The 22,923-nt window shown below is 40.8% G+C and overlaps 1 protein-coding gene across 1 annotated transcript; it reads left to right on the forward strand.

Moving 5' to 3' along the window:
- The first annotated feature begins 759 nt into the window (after positions 1-759).
- On the forward strand, positions 760-17,508 carry fancf (FA complementation group F). Its single transcript, XM_062967781.1, has one exon. The coding sequence runs from the start codon at positions 775-777 to the stop codon at positions 2,017-2,019; it is 1,245 nt and encodes a 414-aa protein (XP_062823851.1). The 5' UTR covers positions 760-774; the 3' UTR covers positions 2,020-17,508.
- Positions 17,509-22,923: the final 5,415 nt, after the last annotated feature.

A 22,923-nucleotide genomic window follows, 5' to 3' on the forward strand; every position in this document is an offset into this window, starting at 1 on the left:
AATACAGATTAATTGCATCAAACTGGATTATATGGCAGTGTAGACTCATATAATCCATCTTAATGTAAGTTTCTGAAACTGTGTTATACATATGGCAGTGTAGATGGGGCCATAGCCAGCATTCACCTCCTTCATACTGAGCCTACTGGTTGTCATGTACTTTCGTAGAATCAGGAAACAGGGTTGATATAGGCACAGTGTTCTGACCCAGATAGGCCAGCAAAGATCAAGTTCTCTGGGTTGCTGTAAGTTTTTCGGGCTGTATGACCATGTTCCAGAAGCATTCTCTCCTGATGTTTCACCCACATCTATGGCAGGCCCTCCCCAGAGGCTGTGAGGTCTGTTGGAAACTAGGCAAGTGGGATTTATATATCTGTCGAATGTCCAGGGTGGGAGAAAAAACACTTGTCTGCTTGTCGCAAGTGTGAATGTTGCAATTGGCCAGCTTAATTAGCAATTAATAGCCTTGTAGCTTCAAAGCCTGGCTGCTTTCTGCCTGGGTGACTTGGCAACGTGAGGCCCAATCATCTGTGCAAAAATCTGGCTACCAGGATTAAAAAACGCTAAAATCAGGACAGTAAATAAAGAACAACGCTCAGAAGACAGGGGAATTCCAGACAAGAAACAATCAGAGCCAGCTAACACCTCCCAACAAAGGATTCCCCCAGGCAAGAAGCAGCCAGGCTTTGAAGCTGCAAGGCTATTCAATGCTAATCAAGCTGGCCAATTGCAATATTCACACTTGCCTCAGGCAGACAAGAGAGGCTGTCAGGAATGGTGGGAGTTGAAGTCCAAAACACCTGGAGGGCCCAAGTTTACCCATGCCTGGTACAGTATGTACAATGGCAAAACAAAACGGTGTCCCTTGTATGGCATTTCCACCGTCCAATAGCAGCGCAAAGGAAAGCACCTTTCCGATTGGTTCAACATGTAAACAAGGAGGCGGGCTTCCCGCTGGCTCAAACGCCTGGCGCCAAAGAGAGAGGCAGGAAGAGCGGCGTTGTCATGGAGGCGCTCCTCTCGCAGGCCGAGCAGCTGCCGGGCCTTGTGGCGGCCTCTCGCTCGCCGGCGGTGCGGAGCTGGGACCCGGCGACGGTGAGTCGAGCGCTGGGCTGGGCCCGCGCCTTCCGTCACTTACACAGGCACCTCAGGGACGCCGGGCCGGGCCTTCGGGAGGCCGCGGAGCGAAGCCTGAGACGGCGAGGCCTGCATGGAGGGCTGGGCCAGTTGGGGCGCAGCCCTTCGCTGCTCTCCTTCGCGCTGCTGGAGAATCGAGCGCTTCCCTCGCCTGCCCGCGGGCGCCTCTTGCGCATCCTCTTGCTCCCCTCCGGCGGGGGCGAGGAAGAGCTCCTCCTGCCCCTTTCGGCCCGGCGCAAGGCCGCCGCGCAGCTCCTTCCCGCATGTGAAGGCCCAGCGGACAGGGCCCAGGCCCAGCTGCTGCTATCTCGCTTGAGGGAGGAGGAGGAGGGAAGCGGCCTCGCCTTCCTGGACCGGCTTCCCTGCGGCCCCGCGCTGTACAAGGCCGTGGCTTCGGCCCTGCTTGAGCCCGGCGGGGAAAGCGAAGCTCAGGCCGTGCTGCTCCCTTGGCTGCTCCGGCGAGGAGGCGGGGCCCGCCTGGAGGCCTTCTGTCGCCTCTTGCCGGCCGCTCGCCTGGCCTCGCTTTGCGCCCGCCACCCGGGACTGCTAGGCCCCTACTTCGGTCTCTTGGCCGCTTGGGGAGGCCGCCTCGCCCACGACCCCCTCCTCGGGGAATGGAGGAGCACCCACCCCGAAGTCACTTGGAGTGAATTAAGGGAGCGCATCCGCCTCCTCTCCCAGGAACCGGAGCCTCTCGCCAGCGCCATTCGGGAGCACATAAGGAAGCTGAAAGGCCAAGATGGGGACTTCGAAGCGCCGGGGTTGAGCGTTTGGACTGATCTCTTAATAGATTTGGAGAGGCCTGACGTGGAGAAGCCCGGAAGAGATCACTCCCAATTTGTTACGGAGACCTGGAGCGAAAGAGATCTCTCATCCCCCTGAGAGGACTTGGCCCCATCAACACAGCTATTGGGATTGAATGGATTATGATCTATGATCACGACCCAATGAGTTTAAGAGGAGTATTCCTTGAGTTTATTTGATGTTTTAGGCAGGCAAAGATTCAAACAGGCTTCCTTTAGAACAGTGGTTCTCCACCTGTGGGTCCCCAGATGTTTTGGCCTTTAATTCCCAGAATTCCTAACAGCTGCTTAACTGGCTGGGATTTCTGGGAATTGTAGGCTAAAACACCTGGGGACCCACAGATTGAGAACCACTTCTTTAGAATAACAATGTTTGTTTACTTATAACTTCATGTATTTTTGATACAGGCACATTTCTTTGATGGGATAAACACTTTAGAGCAGTGATTCTCAACCTGTGAATCCCCAGGTGTTTTGGCCTACAACTCTCAGAAATACCAGCCAGTTTACCAGCAGTTAGAATTTCTGGGGGTTGAAGGCCAAAACATCTGAGGATCCACAGGTTGAGAACCACTGGTTTAGAGACTTTGTTTCTTTAAACTTACATTCCTTAACAGTTTCTTCATAAATTATGTTGCTTTGTGCAGTTCTGTTTTATAAGAGTTTACTTTCAAAGAAAACACAAGCCTCAACACTTCTCTAGCTTGTAACATTTGCTTCTGCACTCTTAACACTTCTGTACTCAAGCTGACTCAAGGTTCAACTGACTTCTGTCATCCCTTTGAAAACTAAACATTCTAAACCGGTGCTGAGTCAGTCACATGGTTTGCGGCCCCTCCCACTGCTTTAGTACAAAGAGAAAAGGAATCTGCCAAACCAAATAAGACAAGCACTTCAGGATATAAAAGGACATAATACAAAACAGACAAACATCAAATTGTGGAGGCTTGAGAAGGTTGCTTTCTCCAGCAACTGCATGACATGACAGTGTAGCTGTGGCCTTGTGCCTCATCCTTTATTTCGAATTACACACTTGTTAACTGCAAGATTTCCTAGTATATGGCTCTAGGGTGCATTTACACTGTGGAATGAATGCAGTTTGATACCATTTGAAGTACCACTGTTCAGTGCTATGGAAACCTGGGATTTGTAGTTCAGTGGGACACCAGCATTCTTTGGTGGTGAAGACCAAATACCTTGTAAATGACAACTCCCAGGATTCCATAGAATGGAGCCAGGGCAGATAAAATTGTCAAATTCATTCTACAGCAGGCATGGGCAAACCTTGGCTGTCTAGGGGTTTTGGATTTTAACTCTCACTATTCCTAACAGCCTCAGGCCCCTTTCTTCTCCCCCTCAGCCTTAAGCGGCCAAGGGGGGAAAAGGAAAGGGCTTGAAGCTGTTAGGAATTGTGGGAGTTGAAATCCAAAACACTTGGAGGGCCAAAGTTTGCCCATACCTGTTCTACAGTGTAGATGCACCCTCAGTTTTCATTCTTTATTTTAAATGGCATATTTCTTAACTGCAAGGTTTCCAGTATATTATTCTGTTTAGCTATCTGGTTAGAAGGAGTTTCTTTTTGAAAACAGAAGGAATATTCTTCATTACAGTCCTCAAAACTAAGAATAACATTATACAGAGAACTCTTCTAAACAGACAAGGAGTGGACAACTAGGAAGCCTCAAAAATGTTTTTGATTGTTATTACCATTATCCTTAACTAGCAATGCTTACTAGGATTGATGAGAGCTGCAGCAAAACTTCTGAAATGCCACCAATATCCACCCCAGGATACATTGAGGTTATATTGAAGCCATATTATTTACTCTCACATCTCTTGCAATGCTCCATCAATGGCTTAACAACCATTTTTTTCTCCTGTGTAGTTGTTCCCTTCAGCTTGCTTAGCAAGTCTTTTGTTATCTTTACTATGTAACCCCTACCAAGAAGTGATTATATACCACAAAAATAAAATCTTTCTGTTGACCCACCCTATACAATGGTGTAATAAAATAGTGTTCCTTCTATACAATATAAACAAGTATCAGATAGAATCTATGTGAGAAGCTATAGTAGAGTATGCTTACACATCAGCATAGCGCTCAACATGCAGCAAAGCCAAGGTTTGCATTTCTTAATTTTTAAAAACAATTTCCAAGTTTAATCAGTGGATATAGAGTGATGGGATCACTATAATTAACCATGTGAATTTCTACATTTTTATATGTCAAGGTGTAGGCTATATTTCAGAAAAATAATAACAACACTTTATATTCCGCCCTTCTCCCCAAGAGGACTCGGAGCGAATTACAGCATATACAGCAAATAAAGACAAACATTCAGTGCCTTGTTACAATCACATACAATGAGACACACAAACACAGACAAAGGCTTCTTTCATTTCTGGCTTCTGGAGGTGGTGCTCTTCTCCATTTCCAAGGCGAGGAGCCTGTGTTGTCACCTGGTTGTATGGCCGGCATGACTATTTGGAGCATGTTTATGCTTTTTCTCGCCAAAGCTGTACCTATATACCCACATTTGCATGTTTTCAAAGCGCTCAGTTGGCAAGAACTAGGGCTAACACCAGGAGCTCACCCCATCTCACGGATTCAAACTGCCAACTTCAGTAGGGCAACACAAGGGTTTACCCTATTGCAGTACCCTAGAAAAAACCTATGACAGGCCTGCACAACATATGGCCTGTGGGCTGGATGTGGCCTGCAAAGGAGGAAGGAGTGGCCTACCGATCTTCAAAAAAATATTGGCCCTTCACAAGGGCCAAGTTGTGTAGGCCTGCCCTATGAAATTCCCATTGGTTGATAAGGTGACTTAAAAGCATAAACACATATACATTAATTTGGTATAGACATTGGTTGCTTTGGGGGCCCAAGAAACAAGGGACCCAGAATGACGTGTACAGTGTTTTATTTCAGAAATTCTCACTCAAACTAACATCTCCCACCCACCGCTGTCAGTTATCACTTTAGTTATTTAAAGCCTACTGCATTAGCACCTTAAGCAGTATGTGTATATAGTACATATTGGTGAGAGCTTCTGAGCTATTGAGTATTTTGATCAAAGTGGATACAAATAATCTAGAATATGGCAAGGCCTCCAGTTGTTTTTCCTCCCTCTGGTGTGCTAGTCAACCTGGAGGATTAAGCCTACATTTGTTTTTCTTTTTGCACAGTAATTTAGGGAAATATATACTGTAATCGCATTCTATTCACTCAGGTTATGATCCAATCTTTCATTCATTGCAAATACATTCAGTCTGTTGGAGAACATGTCTTCTCTCCCTGCAAGTGGTAATAGCATGTGGTACCAACTATCTTCTGCCCATGTTCACCATGGACTGCCAGTTTGCCTTTGCCGCATAATTAATCCAGCCCTCACTATTGACAGGCAGAACTCATTAATAACTTGTAATCCTACAAACGTTCCTATCACTTGCCTTTTGCAATGGGTCCATTCTGATTCTGAACTGGCATATCAGAATTAAAATTACTTTAATGGGTGGAATTCACTTCCTCCTCTCACAAATCTAGAGCTGTCTGTATTCAGTTCATTTAATATTTTACAGGTATATTTGTCTCTTTTCATTGCTGAAACTAAATTTGCTTTTTAAAAAACCCTAAAAAAATTATAGAGCAAGGGAAAGCAGGGTTATGACAGTATATCATTGTGGGACCATGGATTAGTAAATGGGCACAATTGTGCAAATGAAGAGAGTTGTAATTTTGAAGGTGCTCACCCCACAATGTATCTGCTTTGTGCGACTGCTATGGAATAGCAGCTTTGTGCAATAATTCCCCATGTTTCTAAATGGCTTTGATGAAGGAACAGGATGTGCTCATTAAATTTGCAAGCTATGTAAAAAAAAGGATAGCTAATATCTCAGGTGACAGGATTTCCAAGATGATCTTTACAGTTTAGAAAATGACGTATTAAAATGAATTTCATCTGGAATAAATGATAATTTAGGCAGGAAAAATCAAATGTAGGATGGGTGACATCTTGTTTAGCAGGAATATATGTGAAAAGATGTAAGCACCACAAATCAAACAGCAATGCGGTGAGACAAACCTACTTCATATTAAGACAACTGTGCTCCACCAGGTGTTTTGTGTTTACACCTCCCAACTGCATAGCCAATGAAGGAATTGTGAACATCACATTCAAAGAGCATTTGAAGAGCTGAAATTGCTGGCTCATGCTCAAGATGCCCTAGTTAACATAGCCATTAGCCAATAGTGATGCATGATGGGAAAGTTACAATCCAACAACACCTGAAGGCTTGCATACTCTTGATCTAAACAGCAGACCCGGACAAATTTATTTATAATCCCTCCCACTTCAGAAGAATTATATATATATATTTACCTTAAACCTATCCTGTTCATTGGGATTTAGAGTGGACTAAACTGGATGTAGAATTTCATTCTCAAAAGCCTGACAAATGTGCTAAGATTTGCAGCCTTGAGACCTTCTTAATCTTAGATAAATGTACACAGGCTTGCAGCTAGATCTTTTTATTTATTATGCCCTTCCAGAAGCTATTTTTTTTAAATCTATCTATCTATCTATCTATCTATCTATCTATCTATCTATCTATCTATCTATCTATCTATCTGGGTTTCTTTTTGCATTAGGAACAAACTATTGCTTCTCAGGTTTTGTTTTGTTTTGACAAAGATCAATTTTAGCATCTATTCTAATCAGTTTAATATCTGATATGAGGACTATATTGAATGGATTTTTGAAACTGCATTAGGATCAAACTGAAAAAATAATCAGATTACTTCTTTCAGTTTAAAAAAGAACACCCTAAAATGGGTTGTGTGCAAAATACATATGTAGGCATTTTATATGTTAGTAAATTCATTAATTTTTTATTAACGTAAATGATCTAGGTAGGAACAATTGATTTCTCTTAGGCTTTAATTGGGCATGATCAATTGTGAATTGCAAGTGGAACAACAAGGTCATTCATCAGCTGCTTAACAGTTGTAATGGGCTATGCCTGGCCTTTCAGCTGAGAAAAGATGGAGTGCCCCAAGGGAACGAGATTTAAATCATTGTGCTGCTGACAATTAAATGTGCGTACTGCTGTCTGTAGCCTCATTATTCTTCATACTGGGATCAGCGCTGCAGAGTACAGAAGGGCTCTACAATGTGTCATGAGGGTTCATAATTCGGTTGTCTCTGCTCTCAGAGCTTGAATCTCCCCAATACTGATTATGTAACAAAACTCAAGGAGAAATAAAAGGCACATGTATGATGTGTAAAATATTAGGTGTTGATAAGGATAAAGATGGAGGGTACAGCTGATCTAGTATTATGGAACTGTCCAGTTTGAACTCTGGAGAACATACATAAATATTTTAGGCAGAACAACAGAAGTACTACAAAACAGAAGTAGAAACAGGAAAAGATGTCTGGCAGGCAATATGTCTTCTTACTCCAGCAGTTTATGCTCCTTTCTTTTCTCATTCCCTTTATTTTACCTAATTTATCTATCTATTTAATAGTTTGCTTTTCTCTCAGCATGGGATCCAAGTTGAGGAACAGTGTTTTAAAAACACAATAGAATTTTAAAAACTTAGTAAAACAGCTAAAAAACTTTAATTAAAATAACCCCACAGGTTAATAACACAAAACCATCATAAAATAAAAATGCTGCACAGAGGAATCAAACTTCTCCCATGGACTGCTGCAATTGACCACATATCATGCTTCACACACAACTTAGCATGTGGTTTTATGCACACTCTAAACCAAAGTCCCAAAAATCTGCTAGGGGTGTGTGAAAATAAAATACAACACAATCTATAACAGCTGCCATGCGGTCTAAATAAAACCAGACAAAGAAAGACCGAGAAAGCAGAAAGGAATGGGGGGCAAACAAGTTGCCAATAATTTAAAACAACCAGAACCAGAGGAGTAGAAATAATACAAGGAGAAGTTACAAGCAACATTCCTGTGAGATAATGCAGAGAATGGCTACACTATTGTGCATTGGGTGTGGGAAACACAGAATCGGATCAATTAAAACTCCCTATTTCCAAATTTCATTTTGATGAAGCTAGAGTCCCTGGACATGTTCCTATGCTTCATTGTAATCATTATAGACAGGTGGGTCCATAGAACAGGTAAGTACTTTTCATGAGTGGTCATCAAGGACAGGACACTCCTTGTAGTGTGTCCTGTCAATTAGGTTTCTGTTATCCATGTTTGCTCAATTTGCACTGAGAGCTTTTCAAAATCCATTGATAACAATGTTATACTTGGCAAGAGATTGTACTCCTCAGGAATATGAATAACTTTGTAACTATTTCTTTGCAGTATTTAGTGACTATAAATCTCCCCCTCCTTTAGTCAGACAAGCTGGATTGTAGCACCCATCGTTTCCATCCAGCATGACAGGATATGATGTGATTGTGACCTTGGATGATGGCTGGAAGGCAGGTCTGGAGGGTATCAGGTTGTGAGGATGCCCTTCAGATCTGCCGTAAATTGTCCATTTTGAATTATACTGCACAAAGTTATGTTAGCTTTAAACCTGATTTTTAAATTCTAACAACTTAATGCCAGATTGCAGCAGCATCTTTTTTACTTCAGTGCTACACAAATTAAGGCTATTGGACTCAATGGGGCTACTTCTAAGCTGATGTGCTGCAATTTGGTCACTGGGTTTCAAGAAACTTGTGTTTTTCTTATTTCTATTGCAAATATTGGTCTGCTTTCCTTGTAGGAGGAGAATCCAATGATATTTTGTGCCCTCAAGCTAGAAAAAGTATAATTGACAGCTACCATCTTGTTGTTAGGATTATGTAATGGGTCTATGTTTAGCGTTGGCCAATTTGCTGGATGTTCCTGAAGAATCTTGAGAGTCAGCAGAGATATCTCATCATCAGGATTTACTATAACAACTAAAACAAGTGGGGAGCATGCCACTTTTACTAATTACAAGAGGAGGAACACACTGAGTCTTGTGCACCACACCAGCAAATTGGTCCCAGTAGTATCTGTTATTTTACTCTGTCATTATAGCCTCTAGCAAAATCACTATTTTCAAGCAGGGTATGGTATCTGCAAGCCATTAAGGATGCTGTGCCTTTATTTAATAGGTTGGTTCCATGAATAGAAGATCATTTACTGCAAAAACTTTGGAACAGAATTTTTAAAAGTGCAATTACATTTGCTTTATGAGCCAGCTGTTGGGGGGAGGGGAGAATGTTTAGAGTTTCTGTGGATTCTTAAAAAACATTAACCTTTCAGTTCATCCTATACTTCTTGCCCTTTCAACACCAAAAGAAATTGAGTTTAGATTTACAGTGTGCAATCTATTAATATATGCACTGAGCGTAATCTCCTAATGCTTGCATATATATTTAGTTGTGTGATGTTTTTTAAGGATCTTGACTTTAATGGTACTAAAGCATAGCATTAAACTCTTTGTTTATGTCAGGTCTGACCATCCACTGTAATGCAATTTATATTGAGTGCTTGGTTTGGTGAGGGTTTTTTTGCCCAGCTGCTCCCTTGTTATTATGTATTGAAGTGAAATGCCTAAGTCCTTTCCTTCAAATATTTTAATTTAATATTTCAGTGAACCATGTACCATGGAATATGAGTAGTTTATCTTACGGATCACATGTGCCATGAAAAAGTTACAACTCTATTCATTCATATACATTCTACATTCCAAACGTACTGAAGCCTTAAACCAGGTTTGGGAAATAACTCTGAAAGCCACATTGTCTCCCACTATGAGAACTGGGTTGGGGGCTGCATGCTTGTGGTGAGTGAGATCCAAGACTCATTCTATCATTGACAGGTTGAATGTCTGTTGTTATAAGAGATGTCCCCTATTTTCTTTTATATAGACTGAACAAGATGCTCCAAATCCCCATATTTTGGAACATGGACCCTTCACAAGAAGTGAAATGTCTGCATTATAATTATTACATTCTACACTGTGTTTATGAATACATACAATATGTCAAATTTACAGAGAAATATGTGGCTAAGTTAATCAAGATCAACATTTTCATTTGGTATTTAGATAGAACACAAACTTGTTAACAGTGATTTCTTAATACAGTAGAGTCTCACTTATCCAACACTCGCTTATCCAACGTTCTGGATTATCCAACGCATTTTTGTAATCAATGTTTTCAATACATCGTGATATTTTGGTGCTAAATTCATAAATACAGTAATTACTACATAGCATTACTGCATATGGAACTACTTTTTCTATCAAATTTGTTGTATAACATGATGTTTTGGTGCTTAATTCATAAAATCATAACCTAATTTGATGTTTAATAGGCTTTTCCTTAATCTCTCCTTATTATCCAACATATTCGCTTATCCAACATTCTGCCGGCCCGTTTACGTTGGATAAGTGAGACTCTACTGTAATCAAATCTTCAGCTCATACATTTTGTCAAGAGTCAGACGCCAATTAGCGAACAAAAATAGAGTTTATTCAGCAGATAAGCCAAAAAGTAATGTTAACACAGAAAAAACCTTGAAACACTTCACTATCAGTGCTTCAAGAGCAGTCCAAACAAAAATATAATACAGCAACACAAGCAGGTAAAAACAAAGCTAAACAAACTTAGTGCAAACTGCACTTTCTGAGTCCAAGCCCTGCCAGCTGGCTCTGTAGTTTTCAAAGGAACAGTTCGCAAAAGAAAACACCAAATTGGTCAGGAAACAAACAAACAAACTAAGAATGCAGTAGACTGCTTCCACAATGTGGATAAAGCCGAAGGCTCCAAAAGGATGGTGAAAAGACGTCGTCCGGGATTCCAAGGTCAGGTCAGGAGATAACAGCGGTGTCCAAAGAGCAAGCCAGGAGTCAAAAGCCGATAGTAGTCATCAATCACAGGGCGAAGGCAGTAGCAAGGTCAAATTCCGATCCAAGGTTTGAAGAGGGTGCAGTCATCCAAAACAGGTCCACGATAAGACACAGCGAGAGCCAAGCTAGGTGATAACAGCAGATTCAAATCATAGTCCAAGTCCAGTCTTCATGGAAACACAGAGATCCCAATGGCGCCTCAGCAACACCTTGCCACACGCAAAGTGCAGTGGCCAAGCATTCCCATTTTATTCCCCTTCCTCCTGGGTGACCAAACACTCACACCCAAACACCAGGTGTCCCAAATCTACTCAGAGTCTGAGCTCCACACAGCTAGAGCTCGTGGATCTGGAGTACCTAGCAATTCGTCGGAGTCCCAATCATCCTGCCCACACTTAACCCCATGAACACTTAAAGAACCATCCTCCCTTCGCCAAGCATCCCAATTGGGATCAGCTCCTGCAGAAACCCCAGGTTCAGAAGTATGCATAGACCCCAAATCCCCAGACATCTCCGGTGGCTGTGCCCATTCAGTGCCCGCTTCCCCAGCCACCACCTGTTCTTCAGCATCCATCTCCCCATCTGAATCTTCCTCAGAAGATCCCCCATATAGCTCTCTAAGTCGCTTCCTGCGCAACTCCTCCAGTGAACCCTCATCACGAGGGTTTTTTCTTCCTCTTCGAATTCCATCCCCATCAACCATAATCCCCAAAGGCACAGTCACAACACATTTTGACTATCTCTTTCTGCTATTTTGAAAACCTGGCAACACTATTGGATGCTGTTGTTCAGGTTATAAACCATATAGATTTTGTGTCTAGGGCTAACTATGTCCACCTGAAAGCTGACAGAATAGATATTAGTTCCAACCTGTTGGGCAATTCAATATTATTTCATATTTTTCTTGAACTGGGTGTTCTCTGGATGTGCTGAACAACAGCTCCAAAATCCTCTATCCATAATGTGAGATTAGTCCAATACCTCTGAAGGTTTGTTAACATACCACATTTCCTGCTGGTGGTCCTATTATGGATATAACTGAATTGTGAGACCAATCTCATATGTTCCCATGTCTTACAGTCCAAAAGACTTCTTTCTGCTCTCCAAAGAAGCTCTCCCATAAGGTTTGACAGATTCCATGCTTGCAAATGAGTGGCAGTATGTTTTACAAAACTGAAAAAAGATTCCAAGTTCTGTTCAGTTTAATGAGCCCAAAAATGTAATTCCTTACTATAGGTGATGCTATAGCAAGCTAGAACTATTCAGAGGACAATTGTTAGAAATCCTAAAGGCATATGTTTTGTTTAATTTGTGGGAATCATGCACAGACCTACAAATTTTACCTCAGCTTGGTTCCTATTCTACAGTCTCAGCTTTGTTGAAAAGTAATTAACTTGAGCATCATGGTAGCAGAAATCGTAGCTTTCCGAGTACAATGAAATGTTGAAATCTGAAAGAATTATGAGGCTCTGGGAGCTAATGGCACAATATAGTGGTGAACTCAAAGCATGACCTGCCCTGAAGGAATACAGAAAAGTAATAATGTACAGGTCCCATCTGTCAAAGAAGTATAGCAAACATTTCTCTTTACCCAAAGGCTGTATTCATCCTTCAAATTTTGAAGGGATTAGAAATACCTGGTATAATTTATCTATAGCATAGTTATTTTGAGCCTAGATGTTATTTTCCCAGCTGGCTAATTACACATTATGTTCAGAATAATTTCGTTGGATTAAGCCGCTACTATAATAGGGAGAGGTATTTTTATTGAAAAACCTCCTAATAGCTTGTTAAAAACCTAAAAAGTTTTAACCTGTATTGTCAAGGGAAGACTGTGTTTCAAAGCCAAACCTCCAATAATAAAGCATTGTATTACAGAAAGTAATGTGTGATCAATCATGCCAAAATATTAGGAGGAGTCTTTGAAGTTTTCTTCTTTGAGTATTAATTCTAAATTGGAGCCTCCAGTCCCTCAATGGGTTAAAGCCTTGTGCTAGTAGGACTAATGTCTTGAAGGTTGGGTTGCTGACCTGAAGGTTGCCGGTTCAAATCCAACCCGGGGAGAGCGCAGATGAGCTCCCTCTATCATCTCCAGCTCCATGCAAGGACATGAGAGAAGCCTCCCACAAGGATGGTAAAACATCAAAAACATTCTGGCATCCCCTAGGCAATGTCCTTGTAGATGGTAAATTCTCTCACACCAGAAGCAACTTGGGATATAACTTTATGTTATATCCCAGAAAGTTAAATTATACATCCATCTATTAGAAGGATGATCTAGAGAACAAAATGGACAAGTGGCTATTGGCTACCATCATTACATGTACAATTCTAGACATTTCTGCTTGGAAGTAAGGTCCATGTGTAACTCCCACATAAATGTGTATGGGTCAAAATGGGAACTGTAATAAGCAAACATATTTGGGAATGAAAGTAAAAGGACTTGTTTTCAGCGGGAGGCGAGTATCTCTTTTAGCAATTCTAGCTGTGGCCCAATTAAATTGTATTTTTGCCATATGTAACTTTGAGACTTTGCATCAGCAGTGAGCAAAGTACAGCCCTGGGGCTACATGTGCCCCCCCCCTCCTCTAAAGATGGTTTTGTGCACCTCCACAATCCCTTATCCAGCCCTTTCTGGACAGAAAAAGAAGCTGAATTGCTGCTCCCAGAAGCCTCCAGCAACAATTTACTTTTTCAAAAAGAGCCAGCATTGTCCATAGACCCCTCCAAGGTCATGTGGCCGGCATGACTGCATGGAGTGCCATTATCTTACCAACTGAGAAGTACCTATTGATCTAGTCACACTTGTATATTTTTGAACTGCTAGGTTGGCAGAAGCTGGTGCTAACAACGGGAGCTCATCCCGCTCCCCGGATTCCAACCGCTAACCTTTCGGTCAGCAAGTTCAGCACCTCGGCAGTTTAACCTACTGTGCCATCAGGGGTTAATACTATTTAATATAACAAATACTCATTTCTTGAGAACTGTAAGGAAAATTGTGGTCGAATTGATGTTTTATTTTTGATCAATCCTGATGCTGATTATTCTTGTTTTTTACCCGCCTCTTTAAAAAGACTCTTAGAAAGTAAAAAAAACAACAACAACAATTGAAACATTTTTAGGGGGGGCAGGTCTATGAAATCTACCAGTTTTTAAACACTGATTTCACTTTTTTTGCAGGAGGGAGGGTGCTTGGAGGACTTGAAGATGTCCTGGAGCTGCATTAGTCTCTGATCTTTTGCTCTTTTTGAATCCCCAGTTTCAGAAGCCTTCAAGAAAGATCCATTAGTAATACAAAACAAAACACAAACTGAACAGAGCAAAATAACTCCATTAAGCAATTTCCCAAGCTTTGCTTATTTAAAATGGCATTCACAGACAAGTTGAGAGCAATGAAAGATGGGCCTTGTATTCCCATCAACTCACCCCCACCCACCGTTTTGGGTCCCAAATTTGTATTTCAGATTGTTAATGCTTTAGGCTCAAGCTATAGGGAAAGAGCAGCCAATATGGCCTGGGAGTGGGACTTTGTGGAAAAGTTGCTTAAGCAACAGGCATACAATGTAGCATGGCATGGTAAGTGTAACACAAGTTTCATTTGCACAACACTGGTAGATTTCATTTATTTGAGTTTGTCCTTGATCAGAGAACTACTAGCTATTCAGGGAAATTGTTTTGTACCCACACACATTGTTCTGATTATGTTCCAAGCATATTTCTTAATAGACTATCTAGATTGGGTCTAGACAGAAAAAAGGGGTATGGCTGAAAATCTTTGCTAAATTGCTTGATTCTATGAGATATTCAAGAAAATGCTTTACCTGAAACATAATGGACCATTCTGTTCCTGACTGCTTAGAGCTTTTCAACAGTAATACATTTTAGGCAAGAGAACAAAAGAAAACCCATCTGTTCAAGGATTTCTTCTCATAAAGGGTTATATTTCTGAGAATTTGAATAATACCATTGTAACTGAAAATCATAAAGCTGTATGAAGGTTGACTTTTATTGCCTCGTTCAAATAGCTTTTTGTAATCTTGTGCTCCCTCCAGCATTATGCTTACAAGGTCCTCCTAGGTCAAAAATGCAATTTGAAACTCTTGTATTGCAAATTCTGAGGTATTCTATTTACACTTAGTTTGTGCAGTTGTGTACTTAAAATGTATGTACCTGCTCACTGTGCCTACAAGACAAATTCCCCTACTTTTTGTAGAACACTTCTCTAGGTAATGTGATTTTTCAAATCTTGCTTCACAATCTGAGTTTTGGAGTTGGCACTATGCTATGTTGCACCACATTAAACCAACAAGATGAATAAGAACACTAATCTAAAGTATCAACCACCTCTACATGAGGAAGAGATGGGAAAGTAATCATATACAGTCGTCACTCCACACTTGCAGTTTTGACTTTTGTGAATTTGATTATTTGGGAAATTGATTAAAATGTTCTCACTTGATATCTCTAGGTCCTCCAGTTCAATTTTATGCTCAGCTTCCAGTGGAAATCAACCACAAATTCATGCTGGAAGACATAGAAATCCCCAGAGAGGCATTCTTTCAGATAAAAAGCCTCAATATTTCCTTTAACTGGGAATGTGGAGGAGTGACTACAACTATATTCAAGCTATTGAAAATGCAAATCTTATATAGTTAACCCTCTGTATCCATAAATTCTTTATTTATGGATTCAGCCATCCACAATGTGAACATATGTATTTTTATGGATTATGAAATCCAGAAACCAAACCACATTTTTGACGTTTTATATAAGAGATGCAGTTTTGCTATTTCATTTTATACAACAGGACATGAGCATCCATAGACTTTGGTATCCACTGAGAATCCTGGGACCAAAACCCAGTGGTTACCAAAGACTCACTGTAAGTACACTCAGTCCCTGGGAAATGATAAGACCCAGATAAGAACTGCAGCATTTAGGGATTTTCTTGGTTCAAAATTTGGAATTTTAGTGCCATGCTAATATGCAAACAGAAGCTCAGATTCCACCTGAACTCTTTGTTCTTCCTCTGCTTCATTCCAAATCTAAATTCAAATTGTAAAATTAATTCCAGTCCCATTGACTTGCTGCCTAAAATCAACCGGAAGGCTTTGTAGTTGCTTATTATTTGAGCAGCACTTTTTTTGGGTAGGTGATTGCCAGCTGTCAAGGAATATTAGTCTTCTTTTACCTGACCTTTCATTGGTTGCTCACTCAATGTGATTGCAGCTGTTACATAAAATTCCATTATACAAATAGCAAAACCATCCCTACTCTCAATTTACAATCTCATTTTAAGACTTAATGCTAGAAAAAAGAATAAGGGGAGGGAGAAGGCAAAAATTAGGTTCAAAGTCTATAACAATCACATAGTGGACATGGTTGCATATTTTCATACTATAAATATTTGAGTGTTAACTATGATGATAAATAACTTGATGACAAATAATATGCATGCATCACTTTGCCACCTGGATGTGTCTAATGGAGTCAATAGACAGCAAATCCCACTTCATTAGCTCTACATAAACCAATGACAATTTTGGCTCTACTTTCCGCAGTGTTACCATCAGCAGCCATTCAAGCCAAGGTCTTAACTAGAATTTTTTTTCAATCTTGAGTATCCCTCCTAAGATGTGATGTAATGCAACTGTCATCATATCTAGTTATGTCGGGCTAAAATGAGACGGTCTATAGTCCCTATAGTGTTGTTCCTATAGTGGTCTTCTCCAAAGGAGGTTAAATGTGAAGGAACACACAATCCATCTGATTTAGGTATCCCTTATTTAGCTCCTCCTCCCCCAAACCGTTTCAATTAGTAGTTGTGTCCTGATAGCTGTGTTAGAGAAATGGCAACATCAATTCCAAAACACAAGCTGTTCAGCAGTGGAATATGCTGCCCCAGTGTTTAGGTTTTTAAACAGAGGCTGGATGGCCATTGATTTGGAAGGTTTTGTATCGCAGTATAGCAGCAGATTGGACTGGAGGACCATTGTGCTCTCCTCAGATGTTATGATTTGAATTCCTTCATTGGCTATTCCAATTGAATAAATTAGCTGAGAGCATGGGTGTAACTTGAAAAACTATCTGTAGTTCCTTTATTTCCTACTTTCCATGTATTTCCATGTAAATTGTAAAATTGCAGACATAGAATAGCAAGAATTTAAAGATCTGTACAAGAGTTTTAAAATATTTTAGCTGTGTAATGACAAATAATATAATAATGTGGCAGCCCACCATGCCACTATGAGCTCCCATCTACATCAAAAGTAAAAATGTCTGTCCCCATACACAACCAAATAGACAATGTCACAGTATCTACAGTGCTCACAGGAGGGTGCTTGCTAAAAGATGAAAATAGTTTGAAAACCATACTTTTTGGTGTGGTGTCCTGTATATGGGAAGAACACATAGCTCTTAATGTAGGACAGCACAGATTATAAAAGTGGAAAAGGTACAAAAAACACAACTCAAAATACCAATCCTGTGTTCAGTAATGATTCAAGAACCATTGACTGCTGGGTTTAATGGAAGAAAGAAACAGCTGTAGGCAATAGGCACCAAATAGGGAACTGGTATACTGGGAAAAATGAAATAGTTCAGACCTCACATCAGGTGGTCTTGAGATGCACTGGTATGGAGGATACTTCACATAATGTTATTTAAAACATGGAAATAATAAAAAGCCTCTTAGAAATGATACTGTATGAGGGGCATGCTTTCAGAGGTCTTTATGTTTCAGCTGCCTCTCTTCATTTTTCTGGTGCTTTTATGCTTCCACACAAAGCCCAGCCACAGCTTACTCCTCACTTCAAAGAAACAGCAGAAAAGATAGGACTCACAGAACATATATATGCAATTTCACCATTCCCATTTCTTCATGAGAGTCATTTTTTTAAAGAATCACATGAAAACAGAGCAGACTATACAGAGAACTGACACAGAACTTCAACATTGTAAAAAAAAAAACGTAACCACTGAGATGACAAATTTGAATGCCTTTATGACACTTCAAAAAAGAGATCCGTTTTGAAGCAAATCGTGTTGCAGGGTGAACAAGATTAGCAATCTGAATGTTGAGAATGTATTTTATAAACAATAAAGATATCCATTTATCAGTGCATCTACACTGCAGAATCAATGCAGCTTGACACTACTTTAACTGCCATGCTATATGGTGTCGTTGTTGTTGTGCAATCACTCAGTCGTTTCTGACTATTTAACTATTCCTCATGGACCAGTCCATGCCAGAGCTCCCTGTTGGACCCCCACCCCCAGTTCCTTCAAGGTCAAGCCAGTCTCTTCAAGGATACCATCCATCTTGATGTCAAACTGCATTAATTCTGCATTGTGGATACAACCTTTTTTAGTTTTTGGTAGCCTGAAATCTCAATGGCAGCTGGAAGGAAAAGGTTTATTTCCAACATCTATGCATTGTAATGAGCTATCCTTATTGTAATCCAAAGCATTTAGAGGTGTGTGTATATTGGGAGGAGGGTAATCTTGAATGAGCAATGAAAACCAGTTAGTTGTACAAGTTTCCTGTGAAGGTTAAAAATGTTAATTTTTAAACATATAGAGATAGCGGCAAGGAGGGATATCAACAAGCACAGCCACCTAAATTTGTGGACTCTCCTTTGGTGGGCCAACTGTAGGAAAAATTGTGAGTACTTCAAAATGTATTGTTATGCCATGGGTTGCACTACATGATGCACAGGGTTCATTCACCCTAATGCAAGAGAAGGCCATTTAATGTGGGCAACTGTAGAGGGGAGAGGTGTTAGATATCTTATGGACCATCAGCCCCATGGTGGGTCACAAAACATGTCCAACATGATGAAGTGAGTTATGCCTCTGATTTTCAGATGTTTTGGGGAGAGGTCAGATTTATGAGTATGTTTGGGACTTAGGGGGTAGGGGTGGGGCAAAGCTACCCCATCTTGAAGTGGCTTTAGCCTATTTTGAGCTTTTTTGGGAGGCAAAAATAACCCTTAAAAAAACAAATTTGGGAGGGAGGGCTTTTGGGTGGATTTAGATTACTTCTGGAGCCACAGGTTGGATCCCCAAAGGCCAAATGCTTGACCATCCCTGCTTTAGAGTATTGGTACTTTGGGGAGGCCACTCTTCGGAGTGGGAGATCAGTAGAGCTCCCTACACAATATCCTGGGCTGGCACAGACCTTTTGTTTCTCTGAAGCCAGATACTGCCAGATAAAAGAAAGAAAAGAAATATTTTTCGACCAATCTCCATTGCTTCATTTGTAATATAGGCTGTGGATCTATTTAAGGGTTACAGGCAATAAAAAGGCTGAGGGAAGGGATGAAAGCAGTAAGTCTCAGTACAAAAGCAGTTTTTTTCCTAGCTTCCCAAGTCCTTCCTTAATGGAGAAAGAGAAAAGGAACAAGGGTTGCAGCATTGTTAGAATGGAAATGATGCAAAGGAAATGAAAAGGTTGAAGCAGGAGGAAGCTCTCAACACAGAGAGGCATATGGATTTTCTTTGTACCTGTGTCTTTGGAAAACTCACCCGTTAAATATGAATTGAAAGACAATATGGAAGAAGCAGCCATCAGAATACTAATGAGAAGTTAGTATTTAGCGGCAGCTAAAAAAGCCAACGGGATTCTGGCCTGCATCAATAGGGGAATAGCGTCTAGATCCAAGGAAGTCCTGCTCCCCCTCTATTCTGCCTTGGTCAGACCACACCTGGAATACTGTGTCCAATTTTGGGCACCGCAGTTGAAGGGAGATGTTGACAAGCTGGAAAGCGTCCAGAGGAGGGCGACTAAAATGATCAAAGGTCTGGAGAACAAGCCCTATGAGGAGCGGCTTAAAGAGCTGGGCATGTTTAGCCTGCAGAAGAGAAGGCTGAGAGGAGACATGATAGCCATGTACAAATATGTGAGGGGAAGTCATAGGGAGGAGGGAGCAAGCTTGTTTTCTGCTGCCCTGCAGACTAGGACACGGAACAATGGCTTCAAACTACAGGAAAGGAGATTCCACCTGAACATCAGGAAGAACTTCCTCACTGTGAGAGCTGTTCGACAGTGGAACTCTCTCCCCCGGGCCGTGGTAGAGGCTCCTTCTTTGGAGGCTTTTAAACAGAGGCTGGATGGCCATCTGTCGGGGGTGCTTTGAATGCGATTTCCTGCTTCTTAGCAGGGGGTTGGACTGGATGGCCCATGAGGTCTCTTCCAACTCTACTATTCTATGATTCTATGATTCTAAGTAAACAGCCAAAGGATTAGTACTTTGTGGCTTCCCTTTAATACTTTCATATTTTTTTTTGAGAATAACTGACATTCAAATAGCACTTCCACCTTTTTTTTCTTCCACTGAAATATTGCTGACAGCAATACATATGAAGTCACTTTAAACAATGTCCCCCAGTGTTTAGCCTAAGCAAAATCAATGATGTCATTTCCTCTGTTGAAGGATAGGTGCTTTGCTGTCATTTTCTTAGTTGAAGAATATGCTGCTCCAAGCTCTAGCAGTTGCTACATCAGGTATACGTGACTCTGCCTGGATTTGGAATATTCCTGCCCCAACCCAGCATGGAATGCAGTCTGCTGCAACAAGTCTGTAGCTATGATCCCTTAGGATTAACTGTCAACTGAAGAATTAACTTGAAGGGGAATAATATGCTGTCTGCTTGGTTGAACAATACCTACTAGAACAGCTAGCTATTCTTAAATTAAATGCATTCCAAACTGAAAGAAACTAATTTATTTTTGTGTGTTTTTCATTCTGTACAAAAAATAGCTTCTATTTTGCAGTAATAGCATTTATCAGTAGCAGTAAGAAAGTGCAAGGGAGATGGTGATAATAATAATAATAATAATAATAATAATAATAATAATAATAATAATAATAATAACAACAACAATAATAATAATCAACTTTATTTGTATTCCACCCTATCTCCCCATGGGGCCTCAGGATGGATTTCAACATAAAATGCCAAACATTCAATGCCTCCATAAAACAAACAAATACTGACATAAAATCCCAGAAAAACCCCACATGTAAAAACAGCAGTTAAAACCTGAGATCAAATTAAAACTAAGATCAATTAATTAAACCTAACATCAGTAATTTAAACCAACATAATGATAGATTAGTATCTAATGTATGTGGAGATGTTGAATGCAAATCTTATTGTGGAAGCTTTGGACCACATTACAGTGAGCACTTGTTAAAAAGGTAAAGGTTTCCCCTGACATTAAGTCCAGTCATGTCTGACTCTGGGGGTTGGTGCTCATCTCCATTTCTTAGCCGAAGAGCCAGCGTTGTCCGTAGACACCCCCAAGGTCATGTGACTGGCATGACTGCATGGAGTGCCGTTACTTTCCCGCCAGAGCGGTACCTATTGATCTACTCACATTGGCATGTTTTCGAACTGCTAGGTTGGCAGAAGCTGGAGCAACAGCGGGCGCTCACTCCGCTCCCGGGATTTGAACCTGGGACCTTTCAGTCTGCAAGTTCAACAGCAGAGTGCTTTAACACACTTTGCCACCGGGGCTCCTTGAGCACTTGTTATCCACTGGGATTTGCTTCCAGAAGCCCCTGTGAATACCAATATCATGTATGTCCATGTGTGGATATAAAGGTCCAACTGTAGTTAATGGTGGTATATTTGTTCAAGAGCTGAGATGGTGCATGTGGCATCATAAGCAATATGTTGCTATTGCTGTCTGTCTTCAAGTCATTTCTGGGACACCCCAAGGTCGGCCTATTATAGAATGATTAGGCAAGGTTTTGTTTTGTTTTGTTTTGGGGGGGTGGGGGGTAGACCAAACACAAGTTCTCAATTTACATGGCTTGGTGGCTAGACTGACTTTGGCACCTTTAGCTTTTAGTCTACTTTTATTGTCTGTAGAAAGCTACAACAGATATATAATCTAAGGGAGTCATCAAGTTTTGTTTATGGATATCATTAAGGAGCACCCAACTTTTCACCTCACCTCTCAATTTCTTCAATTGCAAATTACAACGGTTACATCTATGACACAGGAACATAGGAGCTGTCTCGCTTGCAAGAATTTGAGACACATCTCAAAAGGACCGTTGTATTCTTTATTATGAAGTGGGGACTGTTGAAAATCTTTTCAAACCTTGTCTAAAATATAAAACCATCACTCCACACATGCTCCTCCACTGGTTACTGTTTGTTATGGAAATGGTAAGGATCTATATTGGGGGCCACCATCCTTATGCACAATCTATTACCAGTCTTTAACTGAAAGATGGTTTGGCTGCAGAGTGTTTTGCTAAGGAAAGAAACTGGTGGTCTGTTTCCCAGGTGGGCATTTTCTTGGCATTTTGTATAAGATTGCCTCCTGCTTGAGCTGGCTTTTTGCTTGTCAAGAAGAGGTTATTAAAATGCTCTTGCCTTTTAGTATCAGAGCTTGCTAAGCACAACAACAATGCAATACTGTGGGGAGTCTACCCCCTTTCTCATTTAGTCATGTCATTTGGCATATTGCCATTAGCTAAGAATGAAAGACCATCTGTTATATATTCATGACAGTTCAGTCTAGTGAATTTAGTTTGTTTGCTTTTTTAAACCTTAAAAAAAACCCAGACCAAGATTGTAACACCTTTGGCATTCAATGCCGTTCTTATGTAAGTGTATTTGCAAAATGTTCCATCTTGCTACTGATTTGATTTTATAAACATCTTATGATATGGAATGCATGTGTGAGTGATAGTAGGTAGATTTCTAGATAGAGAGCTGAGATGCCTTTGAAGCAGGACTATACTATTTGTTGTTATATATGGTTGATATCTTATTTCAGTACCTGTTGAATAAAAGCAGAGGAAGAGGAAAATATCCTAAAATAAATGGTACAACTCTGCTGACCACTAGATATTGATATAGGGACTAGCTCATTTCCAATTTCAGACTGCAATAATACTTAAGAAAGTCAATATTGGAGTTCCCGGTGGCGCAGCCGATTAAACCGCTGAACTGCTGAACTTGCTGACCGAAATGTCGGTGGTTCGAATCCGGGGAGCAGGGTGAGCTCCTGCTATTAGCCCCAGCTTCTAGCAGTTCAAAAACTTGCAAATGTTACTAGATCAATAGGTACCGCTTCAACAGAAAGGTAATG

Source organism: Anolis carolinensis, chromosome 1, assembly GCF_035594765.1.
Source record: "Anolis carolinensis isolate JA03-04 chromosome 1, rAnoCar3.1.pri, whole genome shotgun sequence".
Taxonomy (NCBI): domain Eukaryota; kingdom Metazoa; phylum Chordata; class Lepidosauria; order Squamata; family Dactyloidae; genus Anolis; species Anolis carolinensis.

Excerpts from the sequence above, each read along its gene's own strand:
- fancf (XM_062967781.1), top strand. The coding sequence starts at position 775 with ATGGTGGGAGTTGAAGTCCAAAACACCTGGAGGGCCCAAGTTTACCCA.